Genomic DNA, 27,982 nt, shown 5'->3' on the forward strand with positions numbered 1-27,982 from the left:
TTTCATTAAAAAAAAAAGAAAACGATTGGTTTATTAATATAGTTTGTACATAGCAAACACTTTAAGAGCAGCAGAGGACCAGAAGTTGTGGTGTGTGTGTGTGTGTGTGTGTGTGTGTGTGTGTGTTTGGTTGTGTGGATGTTTTGTGTTCAGCAGCAGGGAGGGAGAGCAGGCCCCAATTCCTCCTCTTAGTTGGCTACGCTCCAGTCACATGAAAAGCTCTTCACCGGCGACCAGTAGACTTGAACATTGCTCCAACTTGACACGTACTCCTCAGCAAAGGCAAAGAAAAAATACATTAAAAAATCCTTCCTAGTGCCCGCGCTTGCAAAACGACAAGTGATAAATTAATTTCAATATTTGGATGGTGTTCATTTCATAAAGGTTAACCAGCGTCTTCCTTCCATTCAGCGAGGCTTACCGCACCTTTATCAGCCTCAAAAGGGCGACTGAAATAAGATTCCTCCCTCCTCTACTCAACTGCCTCTTGGGTAAACAGTTTAAAAGTGCCATAGGTTTTGTCCCCCCCACCCTTCCCCGCCCCCATTTGTTTATAAAAAAAAAAAAAAAAAAAAAAAAGTATTCCTCAATGCCTTTTGAGAGGTCTCTTCACCAGTGAGAACAACAAATGTGGCAATAGTTACTTTAAATTTACAATATTGTTTATACAAGAATTAAAGCCAATCCTATTATTACAGTATGTACAGTCCCCACCCCTGCCCGTCCTCCCCCAGTCCATGGGTACATAAAGACACAACCCTATTCTCCATAGGTCCAGTTGTCCTCTGAAATGATACTGTATTAGTTCCTCAGTTTAACTCCATGTGCCTTCAGCCGTAACTTCCTCTTCTCCGCGTCCACGGTTATTTTTTCTTTTGCCAACAGCATGTACAGTAGTGCTTTAATTTGTAAACGTAAAAGCCACAGAAGAAGGTCCGTTCACTCTTCATCCGTACAAACCTGAAACAGACAAAATATAGAAGACGTAATGGGAACTCGTTGGATGACCACTTTACCTATCTGTGAACAATCATTTTAAATAAATGTTTTCCAATTACATGGGGTTTTTAGTCTGACAATGAATATAACAAAAAGAAAACAGGACTTCTTTAAAATGTATGCCATGCTGTAGCAGCATCTCACCTTGACAAACGCATGGTCTAGCAGCATGCTAGCTGTCCAGCGCCTCTTGGGTTCGCTCTCCAGACAGTGACCGAGGAAGTCCTTCCCCTCTGTGCTCAGCTTCTCCGGGATGGGGGGTTTATGGCCCATGCCCACTTTGTACATAATCTGGAAGTTGTGCTCATACTCGTGCCAGGGCCTCTGCAGGTTCAGATAAAAGTAAGAACATAACATTTCCATGTGTTTTTTTTTTACTTATGTCTTTGGTGAAGTGAATTTCCTGAAGTGGGAAAGGGGGAAGTAAACTGTGCCCTTCAATACACATACTACCATACTATTTAGTATGCCAGAAAAAGATTTAGTATGTCCCAATACATAGTATGTCAAATGCAGTTCGCCAAAAATACCAGGATGTCCTATGCAGTATACAAGCCAGCATGCTTTTCTGGCTAATCTGACTCCCAATCCTCTGCAAAGCAGATATATGGGGCACAACAATCAAGGCACAATGTTATGAGGAAGTAGTATGTCCCATTTGTATGCATACTGCATGCAACAGTTCATACATTGTAAGGGGAGCTGCAGTATGTACTAAAAGTAAAAAGAAAAAGTACACAATTTTGGAACGCAGACAAATTTAAGACCTAAAATATGTGGGCAAAAAGTGTCCTTTGACAAGCTTAACTAGCATTAGGTTTTGTAACTTTCACACAGCTATTCTAAATAACCCAAACATCCATTTCACTATTCTGGGAGTTTTGCTAAAGGGGTACCGGCAACTCCACAGATTTTGTCAGAATAAAACAGCATGGTTGCCAAAGTGTAACAGTGTCTCAGACAATTGTTTTTTTGTATTTAAAATCTGCTTGTTTTAACACAAAGAACTTGAAGGTGAAACTCTACTTGAAATACATGTAATTTAAATTTCGCTCAACTGGAATGAAACATAATCACTGCATGTGGAAGCCACAACTGATCTACAATGTGTCTCTTGTTTGCAATAATAATTAATTCTTATAACAGAGCAACAATAACCTAAGACAATAATCAAAGTTATTCAGCCCGTCTTTCTTACAGCATGGTATACTCAGCATAGAACAATCCCTTTTAAAGATTCATGATCACTCGTTACCTTTCCAGTCACCATCTCAATGAGAACGCAGCCCAAACTCCAGATGTCCGCTGCTCGCCCATGACCTTCACCCTTTGCTCTGGTGATGACTTCAGGTGCCATGTATGCTGATTAAGACAGGAAATAACAAACAGTTATGAAACACTAGAATATATTAATCAGAGATGTGATATGCAGATTAGAGAAATATATGTGTGTACAATTCCATGTGATCAATTGGAAATATGTTTGATGTAAAAACGCAAACCAAACAAATACATAAAAACGAAGACCGTTGTATCCAGTACACAAGTTACAGAAAGGGTTACACACACCAGACAAAGAAGAACACCCTTTTGTAATAAATCACAGTGTGTGGGTGGACATCCATTGGTGAAATGGAAAATATCAAGCCACAGTGACCTCTGCTGGTGACGTCCAGACACAAAATACAACTTCTTACCTGCTGTTCCCAGTGTGCTGTTCACCTCCCCTGGCATGGTGTGAGTGTTGTTCCTCAACTTGACTGAACAGCCAAAGTCACCGAGCTTAATCAGGCCTGATGATGTCAAAAAGATGTTGGCTCCTGATATAAGAAAAAAGAAAAAAGAAAGAATTAACAGTGGGTAAATGGAGTTCACTCAGAATTTCCTGCACTTCTAATAAGAAATAGAAAATACGAGAAAGAGCACATGACACTGACCCTTGATATCGCGGTGGACAATGCCGTTGTCATGGAGGACATTGATGGCTGTAGTGATTTGTTTACTATAGAGCCTGATGACATGTTCCTGCAGCCCCAGTCTGGACACCTCCTCCAGAGTGCCCTCGTCACAGTACTCCATGAAGATGTACATCTCCTCCTACAAGTGAGCGCATGAACATTTAAACCAAAAACTGCTTCAGTATGCACCATGTGATGCCTAGACCGACATGAACGCGTGCCTCTTACCCGATGGAGCTCGACTCCAAAGTATCGCACCAGGTTTGGGTGCTTAATGCCTTCAAATATTTTCAGCTCATCTGCAGTCTCCTTGATTGTTTTGTGATCGTTCGGCTGGAATCGAATCTGGTGGGAAAATAAAAAGTGTTACCACTACCTTGCAGATCTTGTGATTAATTTGAGAAACTGAATTGATCTTGCTGGAGTACACACCTCTTTCATGGCCATTAGTTCACCACTGTCAACGTTGATGCAGGTGTACACCTTCCCATACTGGCCCTCACCTATTATGATGACACACAATCATTACATCACTGCCCGTTATGTGCGTTACATAATTCACATCATAACAAAAGCAGCCAACAGGTGGCCGTACCTATCTTGTTGCCCCTCTGCCACTTGAAGGTCACCTTCCTGAGCCCGACGTGCATGACGTTGTCATAGGACTTGGGTGTGTGACACACTTGGCCGATGATGTTGCGCTGCTTCATCACAGCGTAGCGTTTGTCCTCGAACTTGCGTATGGAGCGGCGGACGGCCTCCATGGGGCTTTGACGTGCTGCAATGTCTGAGATTGGAGAAACAGGATTCGTTATTTGGTATTTTCATGTTGGAAAACATTCCCTATTGTACATTTTAGTCAATCAAAGATACATTCTTATTGCAATTTTAAACATTTTGCGATATGCTGAGTATTGCGATAAGATATATTGTGATTCCTTTTTGACCCCCTCATGACATGGTTGATAAACCAATCAATTCTTTATATTTTCTAGTTGCATATGATACCAGTATCTTCACTCTAGCTTTAAGACTGAGTCCGTAACAACCTCTGAAAGACAGAATAGCGGCCGTCGGATTGTTAAGAAGTTAATAGTTTATATAATAAAAGATCGATACTTGACATCCGTATATAGATACAATATTGCGACGCAAAATATTGCGATACTATGCTGTATAGATTTTTTCCCCTCACCCTTGGACTGGTTGATAAAGGTGCGGAGCTCCCAGCTTCCACGAGCAGCGCTGTTAAGGTCTGCCTTAGGATAGGAGGGCTCTGGAGAAAGAAATCACAAGAAAAAACTTTAGCCAATCGGAAAGATTAATATGCACAATGTGGATCAAACAAGGCAGTGCACACACCTTCTTTGTCTTCTGTGGGACTGGAGTGGCGGCTCAGAGATTTAAAATGCAACTCTGCTGCAACCGACGACAGACGGTCATTCTCGTGGTAACTGGATCCCCTGCAGGGAACATGGAAGATACTGATGTAACACTGTGGTTCACTCATAACCTACTGATTCAGATGGTATGTTTCAGTCTGGGAGTTTCTCTGTTCATGGCCAAGTGCAATCTCATCTGCCAAGACTGCACTTTATTTTTATGCTCTCAAAATGTCTGAGTATGCTCTTCATAAAATTCCATGCACTAAGTGAGTCCTTTACGTTTAATTAACTGTGGAAAGTTTAAAAAGTACAGGCCACTGCTTCCTAAAAGCATCTTAATGATAGGAGACCCATTGACTTGCAAAGGGAGAGAGATATATCCTCAACTTTTAGGGAACATTTTCCCAGACTTGTGCTTAAAATAAAAATTACATAAATACTGTAAACTATAAGCAATCCAAGCACTCAAATACTACACAATTCTATGCTGGATAGTCAGTATTTGGGTTTCAAAATAATATTTAAAAACTGATAAAAACCACCTGACCTTTTCAAGAGAAACAAAAATTTAGCGGATTCTCAGTATGCCTTTTGAAACCCATTAACAGTTCAGCATGCATCAGAGTCATTATACAGCTCAAACACACTTGAAGGTTAGATCTCCAGAGTGCATGTTTGGATTTCAAAAGCACACACAAATAAGCCAAAAAATCGAATGGCGGTGAATCACCAGCATCAAAGCAAGACTGATGTTAATAGCACTAAAAAGCAGAATTTCATAGCCCACTCTTACATTGACGTAGTGTGCGTTTTTTTTTTTTTTCATTTTCACACCATGCACAACAATCACAGTCTCTTCCTTTGACCAGTAATAAGACTTGTGTAAGGCCATTTGTCTGATTTGGTGACATTTAGCAGGGTTTGTAAAAGCTACATTAACACTTCTATAGCTGAAAATGCTGCTTATTAAGTCCATTCTGAGGTTTTTCTTAACTTAAAATGCCATGCATATTATTTAGATGCATCTTCTAGCACTTCAGTTAAGCTGTAGCAAGAATATAAGTGATTGAAATTATCATATTTGTACAGCTATGCTGTAAATGCATTAAAAAAAAATCAATTACTTCAAGTAAAATTAGATTTCAGGTAGCATGTGAAGGGAAATGCCTCATTATTTAATTTAATAAAATGGTTCCTGTAGTCCAAAGAGCCAAACTATTTGTACAAATATAAACTAAAACTTGATGCTAGATGTAAAAAGCCTGGAAATACTCAATTTACAAAGAATGGGAGATTTGTGGATACAGTAGTAAATCCAATATCTGTCTAAATATCCACATTTATAGTGTTTGTTTAGATGCAATCAGAAGGCTAAAAGCAGGAAATCAGCAATCTTCCAATAGAACATATAAATCAAAGCTACAAAAACTAATAATGGAATAAAAACAAGTATGATATAAAATATATCCCTCTGTAAGAGCGCTATGATAAGCACAGTGTTTCATTCTTTCCATCTTTTGAAATTTACTGTTAAAGGGCCTGCAGATAAAATATTTAAAACTTGAACATGAAGCATTTCCTCCTTCAATTTCCAGAAGCCTTATATATATATTTTTAAAAATCTGCTTTTGTTTTTGTATCTGAGGCCGTGTTTTGACAGCAGTTTCTAGCAGGTGACTTGGGGGCAAAGCTACCTGACGTCACTGGGGCTGCTGCTGGGTGCTTTGGTGTTGCTGTGTTCCCCCGGGCCCTGAGGGACGGGGCGAGGGCCGTTGGGGAACAGCTGGTTCCGGAGGTCGCAGGGGAGACTTCGAGAGCTGTGTGGTGAAAAAACAAACTGAGGAGCTCTGCCTTGGGAGGGTAAGGTTGGCTGGAGTGGGATGTGTGTAGATGTGTTTGTGTGTGTGTGTGACTGGTTGAGGGACAGACGCACAGACTCACTCACTCAGACACTATACAAATAAAATGACTACTGCAGACACAAACAAAACACACAGAAGCTCAACAACTACATGGCGAAAAACATCAGTAGGCATACAAAGCAAAGGCATGATGAGCCATGCAGGAAAGAGTATAAAACACTGTAGGCACACAGATTATTGTAAAAACCCTTTAACTGTAACCATCTACCTGAAACCCTCAGCATTAGGGATGAACAGATTGGGGTTCGGTGGGTCACTATGGCAGCGAGGGACCTTTACAGGTCGAGGACTATTCCTGGGAGCTGAAAAGAAAAACACCCAAATGCTTAATTTAGGAAACATTGTTTGTAGTTTGGGAAAAATCTACAACGAACTAAACATCACAGAAATAACATGAATTCTGCCGTAGGAGGGCAAAGTGCTCATGTTTATACAACCACAGTGGTCAGATCGTTATGTCACCACATGAAAGCCACTGTATTGTGTTGCTTTACTCCATCCAAGTCAAAGACAGACATTTACTTCTGTGCACTACTGTTCTAGTACCAGCTTGTTGCCTCCATATCTTCGTTTGCACAGAATTTAGATCTTTTGCATCATTTGATGGTCACTTTTTGCAGCATTATTTTTCTACTAATGTAGTGCCTGTTCGGAGCACATTCTCGTTCCCGGAAGTGCTGTTTGCAGCGTTCTTGGGAACCACTCATTGCTCGTTGACGCCAGGGAAGTGAATGAGAGTTTGGTTGTAACGTTCGTATATCCAGCATCCAGCAGCAAAAGTGAACTGCAGTCAACTGTGGCCTGTAAAGGTCGACGACCATGGCTGTATAAAGAGAACTGATGTATAAAGAGACACTGTTTTGCAAGACGGGCTTCACTAGATAACTTTGCGGTTTTGGTGCTTCCGTGTAGTTTGTGTTGGAACAGCGTAGCCACACGCGAGCGCATATGGGACACCGACCTGATTTATACGCGTAAGAAGTTATAAACAGTACCTTTAAATTAGGGTTATTCAAGTGTTCATAACGGGAAGTTGATTTACCTAAAAAAAAAAAAAAATCCGCGAGTTACAGACATCTCTGCTGCAGCGCAGAGCGCTGTTCGATTGTTTATTCAAAGTTTATTAATAACATATCGCGTTTCTGGATTGTCCTCAGGTCTCCAGCAATACACCCACCAAGCGTGAAGTCGATCGGATGAACCGTTCTCGAGATATGAGGAAAAAAAAAACTCCTGTCTTTATTTAATCAGGAAATGTTTGCTGAGCAAACATCCTCTTTTTCAGTAACACCCTACTTCACAGCTCAGGGCAACCACCGTTTTCTACTGTTGACCACTAAACAGCAGCATGTTGAAGCTCAAAGGAGGCTGACTAAACAAACCTCAGGTCATACACATGCTTCATTGCTATTTCACTGCCGTTGTGCCTGCTTTGTGTAACAGCCCGTCCCAATGACACCCAGGTTATAAACTTGCAACAGAATGTAAACACTGAAATAAATTCCGAACTCCAGATATGGAAGTCACCAATAGTTCGTATCACAGAGGAGAATCTTACCAATGTACAGGCCGGTGACTGGGCTATGAGGTTTTCCAATCACATGTCCAATACATTCATTCATCAGAGCTTGTAAATTCTGCAGAAAGACATGTAAATTCACAGTCAATAGATAACAAATACATCATATTCAAAGCATGCTGGTTGTGCAATTTTTTTGAAAACAACAGAGAAGAAAACAGGCAATTTTACCAGGAAGTCCTCCTCTGGCAATGCAGATATAAAGGCAGGTTCGATAGCCTGAAGAAAATCAAAACCCTGAGTCGCCCACCTGTAGGTTAAACATGAGAGTTAATCAGTGTGTCCCCAAACTTCACTCTGTACTGGGCCGATATACACTCCCATTGTACCAGTTCAAGTTTTCAATTGATATACAAATATGACATGATTAAGATATTTAAGTTTTTCAGTTGATAGTGCGGTAACTGTTGTGATTAATTATGGAACAGGTTTCAGTGTCTTCATCCTTAAATGTTAACTTTGGTATTTTTCAACCTGGACACTATTTCCCCATGTTTTTGAGTCTGACTGACTAATAGGGACAAATATTTCTGAGATTGGTCCAGTATTGAGTGAGAGCGCTGTAGACGGCAGCTGCACCGTGCAGTTTGAAGCTGGCACCGTCATTTACGTCCACTAAAAGTGCTTGTTTTCTCCTTGAGTCTCACTCAAGGAGAAGTCTCTTTCTGAAATCTGGCGAGGAGGCGTGTTGCCGGAAGACAAAGGAGGAATAGTGGAATACATCCATGGTGGAAACACGAGTGCCAATCAGGCAGAGTTCGTTGTGTTGGACTACAGAAAGCGTAGCTGAGTGTTATTTAAAAGATTTTCAAAGTTTTCCTTTAAGCACTTGTTCTAAGTAGCTCTTTGTGTTCTCTGGAGGAACAGTAGGTAATACGGTGGAACAGTTTTACATTTTAATTATTAAATATGACAACTGACTCACTCTCACTGTTATATTTGTCAGAATAAAAAAGGTCTCTATTATGTCTCAATAATGCTACTGTTAAAATTGTATTCCGTGAAATAACCTAAAGGCTTCACTTTATTATCAAAGTAAAACGTTGCCATAGTAGCTTGTTATGGCTCAAAACAAAAGCTATTGACAATGAGGGATAAAATAAATGTATTTCAAGGCCTCTTTCTATCTTTCTTACACAGAAGATAAATACCGGTTATACTGAAGATAAATTTGGTTTTACATTTAATATATCTAAAAAATACAGCAGGGCAAATGAGGAATTTATCACACAAACAAAACCTGCTTAACTACTATGAACTTGTACTATAAGAAACAAAAAAAAAACTTTTGTTTTTGTCATGAGTACTTTTTCACAGAACGCAAATATCAATCAACCAATCATGTTGCATGGAACGGGTTGAGTTGCGCCTATATTTATGAAACAACAACACGAAAGGCTCCATAGACCAAAATGGCAAACTTTATTACTCATTTCAACCTCTACAAAGGCAGTGCTCACCAGATCCACTCCTTCTGTTCTTACCTTTCACAATAAAAGACCTAGACATAATATTCGCAGGCGACTATTTCCCATTTTCGTGTTGTTTATTTGTCACGCCCCCCCCCCCGTGTGTAAAGGCCTCTAGTCTGCAGTTTGTTTAAGCTGATGTTTGTTAACTTGTTTATCCAAGATTAATTGCACTACTAGGACAGCTTATTGATTATTGAAGTTAATGCCCAACCAGAGTGCCTGGCTTTAACTCTCCTTGCAGCAATACTACAAAAAGCATCCCTGAGCAGCATACTCAAATCCTTAAATGCTGCCTCAGGAACACCACACCAGAGGGCAAAAAATAGACCAAGTGAATTACTCTAAAATGTGCTCAAGTGATAAAAGGTAAGGCCTTACCTGGGCTTGGTCCCCCTGCCACTCTCACATTTGGTCAGGACATAGTTCATCCATTTGCGGGCAAAGGTTATGTAGCGTTCCCCGATCCTCTGCCTGAACTCCCCGGACATCAGGCGCACCACCTCCTTGTGGTACTGCAAATAACAAAAAAACAAACAGGAGTATATTAAGGATGGCTGCCTCAATTAATTCAGTCCTTATAATGTGGCTTTATTGTCCCTTTGCAAAATAAAACCCATAACTACACCAACACCATTAGCCTTACCATTAGAGAAGTGGACAAGAAATGTCCGAGTAGAAGAAAGGATTGATTAGATATGTAGCATCTAGGGGTATCACGATTTTGATTCTAAGTCAAAAATCTATTTTGGCATTGGCCAACATTGGCAATTCTCACGGTATTTTTTCCTCTCCACCCCCAACCTACTTGCGAGCATCCACAGGAAAAAAAGAAGACTTCAAAGACAACACAGCATAGCTTACCGGTAGCCTGCAGCTGCACTTTTCAATCCACCATGACCACGAGGATGACTGAGAAACAACAGAACTGGAAAATCGTCCTGCCTCCCTGAAGTCACCGGTGTGGCAATATTTTGCCTTCACCGTGAGATATGTAAACAACGAACGTGTTGACAGAAAAACTACATTTGTCAGCTGCAGAAGATTTAGAGACTGCAGCAACCTGTGGATCCCTCTTAGCTGTTTTGCCGATTTCAGTCGCTGTTGCGCTATCTCCACATCAAATCAACTGAGTGTCTACATTGCTTTGCACGGTAAAGCATGTAGGCGCCAACAGGTGCTTTCAGGTGTACCTCGTAAACTCTTAGAAACTCTAGCTGTTGTTGTAAAGTTGCATCATGCCATCTAGTGGATCTTCTTTTTGTTGTTTAACAGTTTGTTCCCAATTAACGGGTGAAATAAGTCGTTATAACATATTAAATAACTGACATAAATCTAACCGTATGGTCGTAGTGTGGCAAATTCCAATAAAATATCACACTTGTTGATACTATGTAGTATCTTTTAAAGAATTTTGAAAATGTAAATGACAGTTGTCAGGGCATAAAACCAATGATCTGTTGATCTTTACGAATCAAGACTCCATAGTCTAACAATGGCATAGCCGTTGGTGCTGAAAAAAAATGTCTAAATCAAAAATCGGATTGTGACCTTAAAATCAAAAGTAAAATCGAATCGTGACACCCCTAGTAGCATCTAAAGCATGTGCTGCTTTAAAAATATACACTGTGTGTTGCAGTTACCTCGAAGGCAAAATTGTAGCCCTGTATCATTGCCTCCCTGTAGTACTGATGCAGAGTGGCTGACTCGGACTCCTCCACCTCTGCCTCAAACTCTGTGGTGAACATATACTCCACTCGGTCGATGGCAGTGCTGATCTTAATGCACAGCTGTAGTGCCTCATCCTGTGGTAGGAGAGAGAAAGATGGGGAGCAGAAAGGGTTTAATTATGTTTTAGTATTATTTTCTAATAAAAAGATTTTGTAGAAAACCTAAAAGCCAAAGCGATCAGTGAAAGCATTCAAAACTTAAAACTGATTGCATCATTGTGAGAAATGACGTGTGGTATTGTGGCTCTGAATGTAACAGATATGAAAACTTAGTGACTTCCCTTTTGAGAATTACTTCTAAAATCTGGCCTGATAGTGGCCTCTTTTTTCAGGTAATGTTAATAAAGCGGAAATTCGGGGTAACTGATGCATATGCACTGAAAAGTGGGACACCCACCTGTCTTTACAACAACACAAAATAAACAAGTGTTTTAACAGGTTGGAAATCATAGCATGTGGTTATGTAAGTACCTTAAGCTCCTCCAGTGCACTCGCGATGAGAGGCTGACTAGATGTTTGCTCCCTGCTAAGTGTGAGCACATCCTCCATGGATTGCTGAAAGGCTTTTCGCTGGGCCACCAGATGAGCCGACTGCATCACTATCAAGAGCATGTTTTCCACCTGAAAGCACATTGGACCAGCGGGAGGCTTGTAAACAGCGGACAAACACATACACACAGAGTGAATCACAAAAAGAAATGTCACATACTTTCATGGCTCTTAAAGTGTCAACAGTTTCCATCTGGGGGACCAGTTTTAGCAGCTCTCCGTCCCACTGAGCCCAGTCAGAATCAGTAGTGGGGTCCCCAGCTCCGTGTTTGCTCATGAGCAGGTAGGCATCGTCCTCTGCAATTTCATCGGGCTCTTTGGAGCAGTCTTTGCCAGCAGCGGCATTGAGGAGCTGCAGGATGAGAGGCCGCTGGTCCATCAAGCCACAGGGGACAAAAACTTGCAGCTCCTCCAAGCCTGGAATCTGAACCTGGAGATAGAAGAAGGAGGTTAAATGGGCACATAAATGACCTGAGTACAGAAAAGAAAGATCAGAAATGTGTAAAATGAACAGAAACGCAAACCTTGACATAGTTTCGCTTCTTCAGTGCCTCCAGGAGACAAGTCACCCCGTTAGTGAAACTGAAAACTGCAGCAACTTCTAAGTCCTGCGCAGAAGGGAATCAAACAAAGTGTTTGTCAGAACACACAGTCCCAGTTATTTGGTGAGCAGAGACAACAGGGTCACAGATAAACTGCCAAGTCACTACTGTTGTGGCTTTCTATTTCAAGGGAGTGAAAATACTTCACTGCTGTCTCTCACCTTGCGAAGCATTTTGGCAAAGCCCAGAGCCTTGGACGCTCGCTCCCTGGCCTCGTGGAACAGCTCTTTGAGTGACCGACTAGTCTCGATAACTGACCGCCTTGAAGAATCAAAAGGTTCAAAGTTTAAAACCTTTCCACTTGGACAAAAAAATATTACCACACAGACTGAAACAGAAATCAAATAACCGTGTTATCCCCCTTACCTGATCTCATCTGAGGCGGTGCTGTCATCTGCACATTCCCAGAATTCGTTACCACTCTTTTGCAGGCCGGCATCAAGGAACTCTCCAGTGGATTTAAGCAGCATCCCAGCAATATCACTGCAAAGAGCAGAATAGTCCTCAGTTTCACATAAACCTAGAGATGCACCAATCGATTTGCAGCCGATCAAAACCGGACGGTTTTCAGCTGATCAGCCATGACCGGTGACCGGCCGATCAGTCTCATAATTCCTATTTTTGTCACAGTTAACGGAGGTTCCATTGAGTTACATTATGATTCAAGTCCTACTCAGTGAAAATGAGTATTGGGCGAAGGTAAATTATAATAACGCTATCATAATGTGTTCAAATGTAATCTTGTAAAATGTAGTTTTCAGCAAGAAACTTGAATAAATACAGAGACGTTTCCACAGCATTATAAAACAGATATTAGAGAGGGAATTGTGACCTGTTTAACTTCCTAACACTAGCTCTATGCAGCTTATGATATATAATTAAAACTACTACTGACAGAATTTTTTTAATCAAAGCAAATATTTATATAAAAATGCAATAATTTATTTCTTAATCAATTGAATTGTGTGTTTTATGCAAATAACCACGATAAATGAAAATAAAGTGAAAGGATAACATTACAAAAATCTGAATCTGAAAAAATCTAAATCGGCAGGTCAGACTCTGAATCGGCCAAGAAAATTGCAATCGATGCCTCTACATAAAACATTAGTGACAATCTTAAAAGGATAGGTTCACAATTTTGTTAAATCTTAAAACAATAGTCAGGTGCCCATATGAACGGGTTTGTCTTGCTGTAAACATTCCTCCTTAACTTCAAAAATTGTGAACCTATCTTTTAAATGAACAAAAAAAACAACATTTATTGTAGTTTGGTTTGCAGGTAAGTGACTAACCAGAAAAGCTTTCCAGACTGGGCCTCCCCTCCACGGATGTAAGGAGTGATGACCTTGGTGAAGTTCCACTCCTCCTCTAACAGGTTCTTTAAGCTGTGAGAGGCCTGAGGCAGCTGCTGCAACATCTGGATCCAACTATGCATGTAGTCGAAGTAGACCTACAAGAAGAGCGACAGATATTAGATAACCACAACTTGCATTTCAATAATGCATAAATTCACAAGACTTTCTCTTCAATGATTGTATACATTTACACTTGAAGTAGAGGAGGGACAAAATGTTAAGAGTCTTACCATGAGCATCTTGTGAAGGTCCTCTTCAAACTCATCAATATTGGCATTTGTCTGCAAGCCCTGAGCATCAGTCACCACGCCACGCAGCATGAACTGATAATACTGCTTCATCAGAAGACCCCCTTTCAGAACCTCCTTACACTCACGCACCAACTGCAGAGCACAAACACCACATGTAAAAACATTATGATTAGACTTATATATGACGTACCCGTCATGTATTACTGTCTTCAAGGATGGTTCTGCCCAGTAAAATGGTAACAATAGTTATCTCAATATTTGTTTCTTTAAGACAAAATTAACTAAGCTTAATCATTTATTTGATAATCTATACAGAGGAATTACACAGCTGTCTACCAGACTTAAGTCAGCTGCAACCAAACATCCAATCAAATTAAAAGAATAAAAAGGTATTTCCGCCAGCCCATTTTGTGTCCCGATGGAAAGTACACATACTGTATGTGTGCAGGCTGCTGGTTCTAACAATAGTGTATGTGTTTGCAGACCATGCCATATGACTGGTCTCTTTATTTGAGCAAAATAATCATGCAATGGAACTAAGATACAGTATATGTTGGGCGCATTTACTGACTGGGCGCTTTCAGAAGCTAACATTTAGTCCGTTTTAATGAAACTCTGGTGCGGTTCATTTGGGCAGTTGTGAACGCAGTAATCGTACTCTGGTGGGGACCAAAACAACTCTCGCAAGCGGTCTCATTTTTTAAGCGAACTGTGTGAGCATTTGTTGAGATGGACACAAGTAAATGACAGTTTAACATGTGTGGGAGAGGACGGACATGGACTTCTACAGAAGTCCGATGTTTACTTGACATCCGTGCCGAAGAGAACATACAGAATATGCAAAATAACGTCCACAAAAATAGTGACGTTTATAAAGTAATTCGAGATAAACTAGAGAAGGGATTTGTGTGCACAATAGATAAGTGCCGAGTCAAAGTGAAAAAAAAAATATCTATATCAAAGTCTGTGATTCCCTGCATAGAAATGGCATCTCAAGATAAATTCGTACACGCCCCTCAGCAAATTAATCTTTTATTTGGTCTGCTTTAATTTGTGCACTGTGAATCCGAACCAGATTAAATAGAAAACGAACCAAAAGTGTCAATTTCACTCTGATTAGGACTAGCCAAACGGACTACGGCTTGTGAAAGCCCCCTTAGTTGGACTCGTTCAGTCATTCAGCCTGTATAGAAGAATCACTTAATAACCCTAACGCTAAAGTGTGTGTTTCAGCAGCTGCTTGCCTGTTTGATACTGAGCAGTGAGGGCTCCCCGGCAGGCCTCTGTTCAAGTCGCAGTTTAAGGCATTCGTGAATGACGTTGAGAAGGACTCTGCACAGCACGAGGAACGCTGACCGGAAGGACGGGAGGTCCATGTCCAGCAAATCCTCCCAGGAAACCTGGTCTGCTCCAAGCTCTGGGTGAGCCGGACCACTGCAGGAAACATGGCGCGACAGCTCTGGCAGGTAATCACTGTACAGCATGGGGTCTGGGAAGTCTTCAAACTGCGGGTGGAAGATCAGATGAACTTAATTTAGCATGTCTTATAGAGCACCATGGCTATTATATCAACAGAGTCAACAGTTGGCTTCATAATAAATTCAAAGTTGCTGCCCAAATCTCAGGCATCTGTAAAGATGCATCCCTTTTGGATTGCACAGCACAGTGTAAAACTTTGAAACAGTGCATTTATGCCAAATGTGTTTTTTATATAAATTAGCACACACAAAGGGGCACATCAGATTGTATTTCACCACACATATTACTGGTGTATAGGGTTGTAACGGTATACTGATATTAAGGTATACCGTGATATGTTGACATTATCATACTGTGTAAATTTGCATGTCTACAGTATTGAAAAAAAATGACATACCTGAGATACAGACAGTGTATTAAAAGCTCACAGCTGATGTTATTTTTTCATTAGTAGTTAATTACTTGCTATAAACTAACATGCTTTATATAACATACTATAGTAACATGCTATTTTTTATCAAGTTTATAATTCAGTTTATTGTAATTCTGTTTTCATTCCTTTAAGGGTCAACTATTACTACTACTACCACTACTACTAACAAAAATAATAATAAAAAGAAGAATCATAAGTAAGGGATAATGTACAGTGAACCGTTTTGCGTCGGGGTGCTGCATCGCCCTATCTGGGATTATTTCACAGCAATGACCCGCTAGCTGTACGTTATCCCGCTTATTACACGGGATAATTAAATAATTTGACACAAAAACGGGTCACCAGAGTCCGGCATCAGAACTGTGTCCATAGCAACGGTCTGTTATACATAGCTATAAAGAAATAACAGACCGTAGAACGCTGTGATTGACCAATCAGAATCGAGTATTCAACAAAGCCGTGTAATAATGTATACCGTGAAACCGTGATACCATGAAACCGTGATATTTTCTGAGATGTTTATGGTACTGTACCGGCTAGGCGATATGGCCCAAATCATTCTTCACGATATAGGTCATATCAGGATATAGCATGTTTTCTGGTAATTCAATAAATACATAGTCCAATATGAGAAAGCCACATGGTAAAGCCTATTTTTGAATACTCCTGTGTAAATGAAATATACGTGAAAAATATAATAATAGTATTTTCTCATTTTAAGAACCTGAGTGCAAAATGAACATCAAAGTTTTAAGTGAAATTATAGAGAACAAAAGAAATAAATACAGGCCTGTGCTATATCGGTATAGAAACGTTACGGAGAAAGACATTTTTATATCTTTTTGACGATATATATTGTCACTATTGCCCAGCCCTACATGAAAATCTCATACCGTTACAACCCTGTGTATGTGATAAATAAAGCTCTGAATTTTTTTATTCAGTGACTACTTAATACTACTACTACTTACAACTACAGTGAGCCCTTTTTCTTGCAAATTTAAGTGAAGAATACTGCATCTAGTTTGACTGTTAAGCACCACAGCAGCTATTTTTTACCTTCATTTTTTAATTATATATATATATATATATATATTACACTCGATTCGGATTGGTCAATTATGGCATTCTATGGTCTGTTATTTCTTTATAGCAGACCGTTGCCATGGACACAGTTCTGATGTTGGACTCTGGCGGACCACATTTGTGTCAAATTATTGATTTCTTAAGTAAGTAGCCGTGTAATAAGTGGGATCATGTACAGCGAACGGGTTATGAAATAACAGGGCAATGCAGTCCCCGACGCAAAGCAATGATCGGCTCGCTGTAGATTATACCTTACATTTATATAGTAGATATATAAAAATGTACTTACTTAGCTGTAATAATGCAATTCTGTTAATTATAGACTTAAACACAGATTATTGAGGATAAATAAATAATGGTAATCATCACGAAGTTAAAGCAGTTAAAAAAAAAAAAGACAGCCTCACCTCCAGTGCAGGAGTGTGGCGAAGCAGCGCTGATCTGGACCTCTGAAGAGAGCGGTCCATCAGTTTATGCAGTCTGAGGATCAGTTTACGCAGTCCCATTTGTTTCAGAGCTTTATCCACAAACGGTCTGTAGATGGATGTAGGGCAGAATACTCCCCCTCCCGTTATCGCTTCTGCACTTCCTGCAGTAGCAGTTGGGAGAAACTCCTCTTCTGATAACAATCGGGCAAATTTAGGAGTCAAGGAGGGAGACAACTCTCCCTCTGCTACACGTCCCGATACCCCCTCCTCGTTCTCCTCCTCCTCCTCCTCCTCCTCAGCATCCCTGTCCTCTCCATCGCTTTCAGCTGTAAAAGTGGCTGACGAGTCATTCTCCTCATCTTCCTCATTCTCCTCGTCTTCATTGCCACGGGAGCAGCGAGGTGAAGGGATCTCAAAGACGGGCCACCCGATACGGGATTGATCATGTTGGCCCAGAACAGTGGCCATAACGCGCAGCTTCTGGTTGAGGTCCTGGGTGATATTGAGCCACAGACAGAGCGCCTGCACCCTGCCCTGAAAGTCTCGTGCTGCATATTTGTCATAGTCTCTCTGCAGGGCCTGCAACGAGGGGTACAAAGCTTCCACAGACTCCAGCAACTCAATAACACGCTTGACCTGCTCAAATGCAAGCCGCTGGCGCTGAAGGTGCTCCCTGCAGTCAGCGCCAGAGCCCAGAGGCTCTGCTGCATTCATCGTTGGTGAGGGGAAGGCGCTAAAGCCCCAGGGATCTACTCCACAGTGGTTGGTCTCTGCTACAACAGGCTCCCTCTCCTCTGCACAGACTAGATCTGGGACCCTCTGATAGTCCTCCTGGATTGTTTGAGACCCTAAACACTGGGCCCCTCCCAGGCTGGCATAGTTGACCTTAAAGTGCAGCACCTCATTGATGATGTCAGGGATGGCCTTGCGGGCAGTGAAAAGAAAAAGGTCTTGGTCACCCGTGGAGCGTCGTGCATGCCAAGCCTGCAGCTCCAACCAAATGACCTCGTTGTTGTGACCCATGAAGGCCATGTTCTCAAGGCCTCTCTGCTCCTTCTCCTTCCTCTTGGAGGACATAGACGTGAGCTTGAGCAGCAGCCGCAGAGTTTCAAAGAACTTGAGGCGGTCGGCGGGACAGTCTGTCCTGGAGGTCTGGCGGTGTGTCCGGGCAATATGGGGCATAGACACAGGAAGTTTGCAACTGCTGCAGCCTAAGCTCAAGTAATGCTTCCGGGGATCCATGTTGAGGGCACCAAAAGGGCTTGGCTTTGAGAGCGGATCCAGCATGAAGGAGCCTTCAAAAGTCTTCTTGTGGTCTCTCTCTCTCTCGCGCAGTGTGGCCCTCAGCTTCTTGCCGTGCTTGTAGCTGTGCTCCTCTGGGGGCTCCACTGGCCTGGGATTCTCTTTCGGGAGAGGTGGGGTAAGGTCCACTGAAAGAAACACAGAAAACACTCCCAGTCAGTACAACGTATCTAAAGGCCCAGACACACAAAATCAGCATCAAAGAACTAGCAGCAATGAAGGCCGACCATTGCATCACCTCACATCGCCTGTGTCTTGGCCAGAAAGATAAACTCATACACACCGCAAAGACTACGAGCCAACGGCTAACTACCACGTAAGTTCTGCGTCTGCATGAGAGGAAATAACTCTCCACACCAGCAGGTCGCAGTAGTCTGTATTCGTCATTCAAAAAGGAATGCAGATATACAAGCCGTTGTAATGATACAAACATGGAACAAAGTGGCGTTTGCCGACCAATTTCACACCACTCTCATTCACCACATAGCTTTATTCCAGATGGCCACAAATATTTGTGTATTGTAATGATCAGATGAGATGAAGATGAAAAATGAAAAGAGCCTTCTGTGTTTTTCCTTTTGACTTTACTCGTTGGCTTGCTTTCCTCACTTCCGTTTCTCTTCTCGAGCACTGATTAATTTAAGCTGAACCGCCAATCAGAGTGATTTCTCTCACCAACAGGCTTCGCCGTCGATTCAACATGCTGAATCGGCCAAAAGGCCTCCGACTTGGGCCGACGGTGCAGGACACACCGCTAAAACTGGGGCGACAGACGCTCACTGACGGCCTGAAATAGGCCGACGGTCAGCTTGGTGCGTCAGGGCTCTGATGAAGGTCTGACAGACCAAAAGTGTGATCTATCTAAGTGTGCGGATATCTTTTCTATCATCTTTTGGACTCATTGACTCTTCCAGCACCTTAGCAGAGATTAAGACAGGTTGAGCGGTTGTCCTCCTGCATTGCGTCAGGGCTTTTAAAATACATGTAAAAAAGGTAAAACATTTTTAAATGATTTCCATATCGTCAGTCAAATAGAATTGTCAACTTACCTTTCTTGGGAGACCGACCAGCACTCCTTGCCTGGCTAATTCGTTGATGTTTGCCAGACATGCGTTTCATCTGGCGGGAGGTAAAAGGAGGTGTTGTGCCATACAGAGCTTCCTCTTCCTCGCTGGGAAAGTCCCAGGATTCATCCACCTCAGAGGTCTGATGGGAGGCATCTTCCACTGGCTTGGCCTGCCTGTAAACATATGACATTGTGACATAAAACCGACAGGACAAACTATTGACATGGGCTAACTTTGCATCTTTACAATAAGCACTGATACCTAGTAGTGATGTTAACAGCAAGCCCATGCTTTGGCATTATGAAACTATTTCAGTCATATCATAATAAAACCAAAGAAATGTGTGTGCAAGGTCAAACTGTGCTGGGCTGTTTGTACCCATAACAGAGTGTGCAGCAAATCTCCTCTAATGCCACGGCAAACAGGTTGCTAAATTGCAACTAGACTGAATGTCTGCTGCTACCTAGAGCAGACTGACGAGTTGTCTGTCCTTTCGGAGTCTGACTGGCTGCCTCCCAAATGCACAGCAGTGACGCTCTGTGCACGACCACAGCCGTCCTGACGCAGGATAATAAGCTGTGGGTTCTCTACTGGCACCCTCTCTTGGTCTAGGTAAACATAATGGCTCAACCAGAGAGGGAGAAATAGTAACCCTCATTAACTCTGTCTGCTAAGTCATCAACCACGCTGCACACAAGTCAAGATTTCATGTAGCACTGAGACTCAATCACCCAAAGTGTGTAAAAGTTGTTAGACCATGTGCAAGCACAGCGCTTATACAAAACAGCATCTCACTTTCATGTGTTTATAGTAAATCTTGAGCAACAATGAAGATGTGAACACCACGATTGCCCAACAACATTCTGACTGCGAATTTCAGATAATGAAACGCCATCAGAATATGTTGCATCTAGTTCTGCAGAATGGAAACACTAGAGTCACTAGAGTCACTTCCTTCTGGGAAAAAAGGGGGAAAAAAAAGAAAACGGAGAGTGCAAGCAGCGCGCCTTCCCAGATTACAACGTCAGAGCTTTGTTCCCTAATGCCTTTCTGAGGGGTTTTTAACAGGATTAGAGAGAAAGGTTGGAAGGTCTGACCCCGCCAACAAAAACAAAAAGAGAAAGAAGAGGAGGGGCATGAAAACGGGCATTCTCTATATGCTCATCGCCATGTATCCCTCCATCGATCATCTGACTGAAAGGCATTCCCCAACACGCGCCTGTGTAGACAGGAGTTGAAAGGGGCACACTCTCGCTGGGGGAGTGTTAAAAGGGAGGGGGGGGGTAATCTGGAAATCACTTGCTTAAGCTTTTCAAGGAGCCACATAGAGAGAGAGAGAGAGTCCTGACTTCTATTGCCCATCTGCCCCACTGCTGCAGAATCTGCCTTTATGCACACGCAGAGTCCCCTGGGAGCAGCTGTGGAACGACATGCGAGGCAGACAGACACCTGCTGCAAACTCCTGCAACCTCAACTGCAATAAGATTCTAGATGCAATCAAGACATCATGAATGAAACACAGGTTCCGTCCGAAATTCCATACTTACATGCTATTTAGTACGCTAAAACAGTATGTGAGATATTTTAGTATGTCCGAAACCTTAGTATGAAACCAATAGTACGCAAATTGCATACTATTTCAGGTGAAATATCACAGTATGCAACGCTGTACACTATGCCTGCATAAATATCACACAATGTAATGCGGGCAGTAACGCCAACGTTCGTAACGGGCGTTGACGGACAGCTCTGTAACACCAATAACGCTTCAGTTTAACTGTAAGTATAAGATTTCACTTTGTACAGGCGTATATATTTTTAAATTAATTCAGGCTTTGATTCTCCAGCAAGGAGGCTCTCAGGTAGTGACGACGCAAATTACAGTTCAGTGCGTCCGAAAAGATACATACTACTGTTTATTCCCACAAAGGTATGTTGAACGATAGTACACCTGTTGAGTATGTAGTGCATAGTATGTGATTTCGGACGAAGCCATACCGCAAGAATAACATGAAAAGCACGACCATCTTAACCACGACAGTTTTGAAATTACAGAATAATTCTTGCGTGAAAAAGAACACTGGCGCCTTTATGAGTGTATTGTATGGGAAACTGGGAAGGGGCTTGTTCTGCAGGAGCAGGACACAACAGTGATCTTTTCAGTATGCAGGCACAAGAAGGCACAGTATGTGTGTTGCAATAAGGCATTCAGCAAAACAAAAACAGACCAATCGCTGTGCTTTTGCAATGGAAACAATCGACACAGGTATCGGGAAACTGCACAGAGAATGCAGATAGTTATGACATCAACCTCCTACTACGTCACAAGCATGATCAAATTGTGCACACATTTGTAAACATCTCAAAGCATGCACGGGTGGTGTCTGAGGACAGAAATAGCACATGCATGTGAGAAAGAACAAGACCAAGTTTTAAAAAAAGACACTTCTCAATGCGGAGCAGCATGACTAAATCATTCAGGAATGACAGCGGAACCAATGACGCCATCACGGCCGGTTGTTTGTTTGGTTGCCATGAGACACTTCAGGCACAGATTGTGCTGCTGCAGTAAAAACTGTGCAAATTCCTCATCTGTATTCTTTGCTTTTTTCCTAAAAACCTACTTGCAGGCCGCACAGAGAAAGTTACAGGCCTGCATGCCCTGCAGTTAACCATAGCAGCACTATGGTCTTCAAGCTGTCCCTGCCTGGCTGCCATTACTGAATTATCACTGCAGATGGTGTCTGGCTGGTCTCAATGGCTCATCGGATGGCTCATTGGGGCTCCAATAAAGGCCAGTGGAATGCTAGAGCCCCCAGGCAGAAACACTGAGTGCATAATAAACAGCACAAAATCGAGAGTCTTTTCTGAACAGCGACTGAAGCAGTGATACGGAGGGCTGCCAGAGTCAGGGGGGGCCTGACCTTTGACACCAACCATCCACACTATTGTACCAGGAAAGGGGCACTCTATTGTATAGTTGTGACACGTGGCCCGTGAGGCCCACTGCTGAATAGCACACAGCTGGTTAGTGAGCACACTTGCTCACAATGGCCAAACTAAAGGGGATTTTTTTTCAGAGAGAGGAAAAGGAGGAGGAGGAGGCCGGGGTTTTGTAAGAGCACACTCTCTACCAATTAGGTCATGCTGGCATGACTGATGCTCGGTAAGCTAAATCCAGATTTTGATTACCCCCCACTGTAAAAAGGATGTGTCTGCTGGCTACTAATTCCAGCCCAGGGTTAACTGGTGAGGCAATATAAAAAACTATTTGTGCACAAATCTCAATGGAAGTGTAGCTCATACGTACAAAAGCATGCATCTCTGAGCTCTGCCTGACTATCCCTGATAAACAGGCTGCGATCAGAATTTGCACCATAGGCCAACAGAATACAGACAATGAACACAACGTACTTGACCCCACCCTTCTCTGGAACAGTGTGTGACATTGCCAGGAGTGGACCTCCCAACCTCTCCTACATGCAACTGTGCAAAGCAGACAAAACATGCATAACAGAGGAGTTTGCTTTTGCAAGGCATGACATGCAAATAGCCACTTTAATTCAAAAGAATCCCAAAGTCAGTGCATTTCTAAAACACTGCTAAATCACTTGACACCAGCAGGGAACATCCTCAGACTAAGAAAAGACATAGACCTTACTGTACCTCTGGCAGCTCATGCCATTAACCACAACAAGTCACATGATGTAATGCATCCAAATGTAGGCACTGATTGCAGAGTGTGGGCGGCAGCATGAGGTAAATGGTGTAATGACATGTTCTTCACCTAATGCCACTTGCCTCATAAGTGCAGCCAGTAATCTGCTCCACCTATGAAATTTGATCTTAAACTGTAGAGAGTCATGAGCAACACCTTTGTCAGTTGGCATTTCAGTTTCTTGCAGTTGTGCACGTCATAAATGTCAAATCAAATAGACGAGCATGACTCTGCAGAACTTAAACCTGCCTAGCCTGTGACAGGAGACTTTGGCCAATCACATTTCATTTCAGAGAGAGGGTTCCTATTGGCTTTTCATTCAACGGAGGCAGCTGTCAATTTCTCGCAAACTCCAATCAAATGGTCAAACTAGGCAGCGCTGATCAAATGTGAATCAATATCCTGTTACTGTAATGCCTATTTCGCGCCTCAAATGTTTTAAGAAACATCTTATAGTATACTGTTTAGCTGTAAAATTATAAAGTTGGCTCCGGCTGGTGCTTGGTATTTCCTCAACTGATCTCAACAAGGCGGCCGGATCACAAACTTTCTCATTTTACAGCTAAACAGTACACTACAAGATGATTCTGAAAACATTTGAGGCGAGAAATAGGCATTACAGTAACAGAATATTGATTTATATTTGATCAGCGCTGCCTAGTTTGACCGTTTGATCGGACTTCGCGAGTGATTGACAGCTGCTCAGAGACGGCAGGCTCCAGCTCGACTCTGATTGGTTGTTTTCCTCCGGTCTGTGAAATCTTGCAGATGCCATTAGGAGCACCGGAGGACACAGAGGCACATGATTTTTTTCAGATTACCTGTCTCATGCACTACTATCAGGATATAGTGACCGTTTTATAAAAATAACTTTTTTAAGCATATCTGCTCCAATTCAACCCACTGCCACTTTAACCATCTTCCTTTCCTTCTCTACCATGATGATGTTACTCCTGCAGCGTATTAGTAACATCAGTTGCCATAGTTTTAGCAGTTACAAAGATCCTATTGTTTAAGAGGAAATGACAGATGAGAGTGACAGAATGTGAGAGCAGCACTAATTCCTCTAAAGCAGGTTTGGGCAGAGACAGGATGCAGATAGGAAACGCTAGAGGACGGTCCATCTGTATTCTACAGCCTGTGCTCCTGGCAAACGCAGGCATTAATGAGTTCTACCCATGAGCTTTTCCGGGGCTCCAGGCAGCTATCCACGGCGCTCTGTTGTCCACCACATCCTGAAATCTCTGGAATGCTTGTGAGCCACAATGTCTTCAGACTGACTTTGACAACAAGACATTATTGACAAAGAAAAGGACCTCTGTACTTGCTAATGATCGCCCTCAACTGCCAAGCAAGCACATAACTCATCTTTCTCAGAATTGTTGTCAGTTTGAACCAACCTCACACATTCAGTTAAAGTATATACACTCGTTGAGGTGGATAGAAGTATCTGTCCTTTATAAAGACTAAAAGAACTAATTGCTGTATGTTGTGAGGTCATTTCAGTCTGAAGTTTGCATCTTAGTAGGCAAGGCAAGTTTATATAGTACATTTCAGCAACAAGGCAATTCAAAGCACAAAACATAAATGACCGTAAAACATGAAAAGCATCGAGAAATGGTCGCCCCTGTCTTAGCTACTGGTTGAAAAACTTAACATCAAGTTTGACTTTTGATAAACTCACATATATAGTGAGGAAGAAAGCTTCGGAGTTTTATGACATCTTTGGGAAATGTTTTTGTAATTTGTTAAAAATGGTGACATTGAAGAGGCGCTAGAAGTGTGAAGTTAGACTTATATAATGACTAATCTATTGTGAGGAATGTGTGCTGTACTCTGTTTGTGACCATATCTTTAATTTTATTTATCTATTTTAATAAATATATTTTTGTATTTTTTATTCATTTATTTTTATTCATTCACTTTGTTATATTTTCATTGTTAATATATATCCATTGAAACTTAATGTTAAGCGATTTACTTTCAAGTAATTTGTATCATTATTATTATTTTATAAACTGCCATATGTTCAGTTTGGGGGAAGGTTCTGTGTTGTATGTATAATCTGTTAAATGCATAAAATTAATAAATGTTTTAAAAACATTAAAATGCATCCACAAATTATAAAAAGGTCAGATAAGATGAAATAAAGCACATAGAATGCATAACATAAGATGGAAAATAAAACCTGCTGAATAGTGATAATAATATTTAAGTTATACATAATCTGTAAACCACTTTTAAGACCATGTGAATAGAAATAAAAACATGCTAAAATAGAATAAGACAAAATATCTAAAATACAAGAATAAAGGTTGCAGTGCAGTGTAAGAAATTATTTGATTTAATAAAAGGCAGCAGCAGACAGAAAAGTCTTCAGCCTTGATTTAAAGAGTTGCAGCGGACCTGCAGTTTTCTGCCAGTTTGTTCAAGATATATGGTGCGTAAAAACTGGACACTGCTTCTCCATGTTTAGTTAGTTATTATGACAGAGCTATGCAGTACAGATGCACCGATCCAGATTTTTCAGTCTCGATACCGATAGTGATACCTGGGCTTTGGGTATTAGCTGATAACAAGTATTGATCAGATACCAGTGTTAAATTAAAAAGCTGCATGCCTCACTGTGTGGAAGTGACTGGGATCATTCTTTTACGTGTAAGGCTTGACTTAAACATTACTTTGGGAATTGTTATTTATTATCAAAATAATAAATTGTAGACCAACAACTTGGCAAAAAAAATCTTCAAACCTAACAGGAATTACAACTCAGGTGTAAACCTTTTTAATGCAACAACAAATTGGTCAAAATTTAAACAGGAATTAAAATTCCAGCATATAATGTGTGTAGTATATAAGCATAGAATTGAATTTAATAGATCGGCCACATTGCCAACAATATCCGATCCAGCTATTTGAGTCAGTATCGGCCCGATATCCAATCTGGTATCGGTGCATCCCTACTATGCAGTCTGAACACAACACAAGTTGAACTAATGTTTCCTGCAAACTACACCTGCCATGTAACATCTAATGTTTACAATGCTGCAAGTTTTGCATGTTTCTAATCCCATTACAATAGAAATGGTAACGCAAACAAATTCTCAGGCAGATGCACATTTAGTCTCACATGACACTGCCAATACATACAATTGAGATCTCCACAGCAGCATTTACCTTTCACCCCCAAACTTTGTGCATACACCAAACATATGACACATTACAATGAATCCCATGTGATCATGTCAACTTGTGACACATGTTTCCAGCAATAGCATGACTCAGTAATTTCCCTTTATGCACAATGGCGGACAGCAAATTACTTTTAACAGGATCAGTATTGCACAATCATGCAAGCTGTTTGTGAGTGTGTCCACTTCGGACTGAGTGGCCACAAGGGGTGCAAGGGGAATAACAACTGGCTGACAACTCAATCATTACTGAAATAGTCAAGCAGAGAAAAACAAGGGATTACAGCAGATAACAGAGCTGATAAATGCACCTCAAAGTCACTCTCTCTGCAGACAGAAGACTGCATGTTGAGGAGAAAGGGAGGAGAAGACACAACAGCAGGATTCCTGAGGGGTCTGTCAGGGGCAAACACTGCAGCACTACGATTAGGAGATGCAGCACATATGAACAAAAACATCTTATGGCTGTCTTGTTTGTGTGCATTCCCCTGCTGCAAGATTGCAGAAATGTGCACTAAGAATAGCATGATGAAAACTGCTTGCACATGCATTTGCAACAACAAAGTTATAATAATGATCCAAATGTTGCATTTATCTAAAATTGCATTATTGTGCACGATAAAAGAGCCCCAGTATCATGATTCAGCAGTGCAGTGCGACACAACAGATGATTAACAATCACAGTGGAGGAGCAACATGCTAACTAAAAGCCAGCCAAGTTTTCTGGTGTCGGTGTTTTTATAATAAAGAAATGCATGCTCTGTGCACACTCAAATAACCAACAACAACACGTTTAAATCCACCTTAAGAGCCACACATTGCAAAACTAGCTTCAGCTCGGTCAGTTCTTCTGCTGGTTGAACTTGCAGTGTATGAACAATAAAAGTGACAAGCGACAGTAGATGTTAGCTAGCTCGTCCTCTCTGACATGTTGCATATGGGTTCATAATAATGTTACCTTATCATTTGGTGAGCATTTTTTGCCTTTCTTTCTCTCTAGCAACCGAGAAGTGTATTTCTGCAGCAGAGTATGCCCTAAAAAATGTTGCTCCAAAAAAAAGTTTGCAACTCCAAAATTGCAGCAACTGCACGCGTAGCACTATTTGACAGGAAGCCGATTTCTAGAGCTCCACTGCACTGTCACGTTGTTGCTCCCTATTTGGCAGAGTGCGAGGTCCTGATGGTGTATAGGCTGTCTTGTGTTCAGTACATTACCTGCTGGGCTTGTTGCGATCCGGAGGCTCCATTAGCAAAGCAGTGGCTTCTTGTTCCTAGCCGTGCATGGACTAAACCATGTCTAGGCGGTGTCAGACACACTTTGCACCGTTTAATCTTTGCAAGAGAGGCGGATTTGTGTGTCTTTTAGAGCACTTTCTCCACCCCGCCGGCACAGTTGACTCTCGCTGGTGCGTATGCCGTCGCCATCTTTCCAGCGCTCATTGAGGAGGAGCGCCTCAGTCTAGCGCTGCTACGGCA

At 41.7% G+C, this 27,982-nt stretch overlaps 1 protein-coding gene across 3 annotated transcripts; it reads right to left on the reverse strand.

The window, feature by feature from the left end:
* On the reverse strand, positions 1-27,982 carry map3k4 (mitogen-activated protein kinase kinase kinase 4). Of its 3 annotated transcripts, none has more exons than XM_074646341.1 (27): positions 27,722-27,982; positions 19,580-19,770; positions 17,208-18,658; positions 15,047-15,307; positions 13,782-13,934; positions 13,489-13,646; positions 12,560-12,676; positions 12,355-12,454; positions 12,116-12,199; positions 11,752-12,021; positions 11,514-11,663; positions 10,956-11,117; positions 9,694-9,827; positions 8,015-8,093; positions 7,823-7,901; positions 6,473-6,566; positions 6,037-6,159; positions 4,320-4,420; positions 4,153-4,233; positions 3,553-3,744; positions 3,390-3,460; positions 3,186-3,302; positions 2,937-3,096; positions 2,697-2,819; positions 2,255-2,361; positions 1,144-1,323; positions 1-960 (listed from the first exon to the last, which is right to left on the reverse strand). In XM_074646341.1, exons 1-27 carry the CDS (start codon positions 27,751-27,753, stop codon positions 940-942), a joined length of 4,791 nt encoding a protein of 1,596 aa, XP_074502442.1. In that variant the 5' UTR covers positions 27,754-27,982; the 3' UTR covers positions 1-939. The 3 variants fall into 3 exon arrangements, with proteins under 3 accessions (XP_074502442.1, XP_074502443.1, XP_074502444.1); XM_074646342.1 differs by lacking the exon at positions 27,722-27,982 and adding an exon at positions 27,465-27,622; XM_074646343.1 differs by lacking the exon at positions 6,037-6,159.

This window comes from Sebastes fasciatus, chromosome 9 (genome assembly GCF_043250625.1).
Source record: "Sebastes fasciatus isolate fSebFas1 chromosome 9, fSebFas1.pri, whole genome shotgun sequence".
Lineage (NCBI taxonomy): Eukaryota > Metazoa > Chordata > Actinopteri > Perciformes > Sebastidae > Sebastes > Sebastes fasciatus.